This window comes from Mandrillus leucophaeus, unplaced genomic scaffold (genome assembly GCF_000951045.1).
Source record: "Mandrillus leucophaeus isolate KB7577 unplaced genomic scaffold, Mleu.le_1.0 Scaffold6463, whole genome shotgun sequence".
In the NCBI taxonomy this organism is placed as follows: domain Eukaryota; kingdom Metazoa; phylum Chordata; class Mammalia; order Primates; family Cercopithecidae; genus Mandrillus; species Mandrillus leucophaeus.
In genome coordinates this window covers 1-1219 of record NW_012106990.1, presented here as the reverse complement: position 1 = coordinate 1219, position 1219 = coordinate 1, and the positions used below count along the sequence as shown (strand labels likewise).

At 60.0% G+C, this 1219-nt stretch overlaps 1 protein-coding gene across 1 annotated transcript; it reads left to right on the top strand.

Moving 5' to 3' along the window:
* Positions 1 to 3: 3 nt before the first annotated feature.
* Positions 4 to 1215, top strand: LOC105554514 (HLA class I histocompatibility antigen, B-47 alpha chain-like; the record flags this gene model as incomplete). The annotated part of the gene is made up of 3 exons (XM_012001021.1): positions 4 to 60; positions 307 to 582; positions 1123 to 1215. Coding segments are annotated over 3 exons (426 nt in total), but the record flags the coding sequence as incomplete, so codon positions are not given.
* Positions 1216 to 1219: the final 4 nt, after the last annotated feature.

Below are 1219 nucleotides of genomic sequence, written 5' to 3'. Positions count from 1 at the left end.
CAGAGACTTTCCGAGGGGACTTGAGGAACCTGCTCCGCTACTACAACCAGAGCGAGGCAGGTGAGTGACCCCGGCCTGGGGCGCGGGTCAGGACCACTCCCCATCCCCCACGGACGGCCCGAGTTCCCCGGAGTCTCTGGGTCTGAGATCAACCCCGAGGCTGCGGGACCCCCCCAGACCCAGGATCCAGGAGAGCCCCAGGCGCCTTTACCCGGTTTCATTTTCAGTTTAGGCCACAATCCCCGCAGGTTGGTCGGGGCGGGGACGGGAATCGGTGGGGAGGCCTGACCGCGGGGGCGGGGCCAGGGTCTCACACCTTCCAGTGGATGTACGGCTGCGACCTTGGGCCCGACGGGCGCCTCCTCCGCGGGTACCGGCAGTTCGCCTACGACGGCAGGGATTACATTGCCCTGAACGAGGACCTGCGCTCCTGGACCGCCGCAGACACGACGGCTCAGATAACGCAGCGCAAGTGGGAGGCGGCCCGTGCGGCGGAGAAGCTGAGAGCCTACCTGGAGGGCGAGTGCCTGGAGTGGCTCCGTAGATACCTGGAGAACGGGAAGGAGACGCTGCAGCACGCGGGTACCAGAGGCAGTGGGGAGTCTTCCACATCTCCTATAGATTTCCCGGGGTGGCCTCCTAGGAGGAGGGGAGGAAAATGGGATCAGCGCTAGAATGTCGCCCTCCCTTGAATGGAGAATGGCATAAGTTTTCCAGAGTTTCCTCTGAGGGTACCCTCTACTCTCTAGGACAATTAAGGCATGAAATCTCTGAGGAAGTACCCTTTTGACCCCGGCAGCAGCCTTGGGCCCCTTGACTTTTTCTCTCAGGCCTTATTCTCTGCCTCACACTCAATGTGTTTGAAGGTCTGATTCCAACTTTTCTCAGTCCCTCGGCCTCTACTCAGGTCAGAACCAGAAATCGTTGTTCTCCCCTCAGAGACTAGAACTTTCCAAGGAATAGGAGATTATCCCAGGTGCCTGTGTCCAGGCTGATGTCTGGCTTCTGTGCTCCCTTCCCCACCCCAGGTTTCCTGTCCATTCTCAGGATGGTCACATGGGTGCTGCTGGAGTGTCCCATGAGAGATGCAAAGTGCCTGAATTTTCTGACTTTTCCCGTCAGACCCCCCAAAGACACACGTGACCCACCACCCCGTCTCTGACCATGAGGCCACCCTGAGGTGCTGGGCCCTGGGCTTCTACCCTGCGGAGATCACACT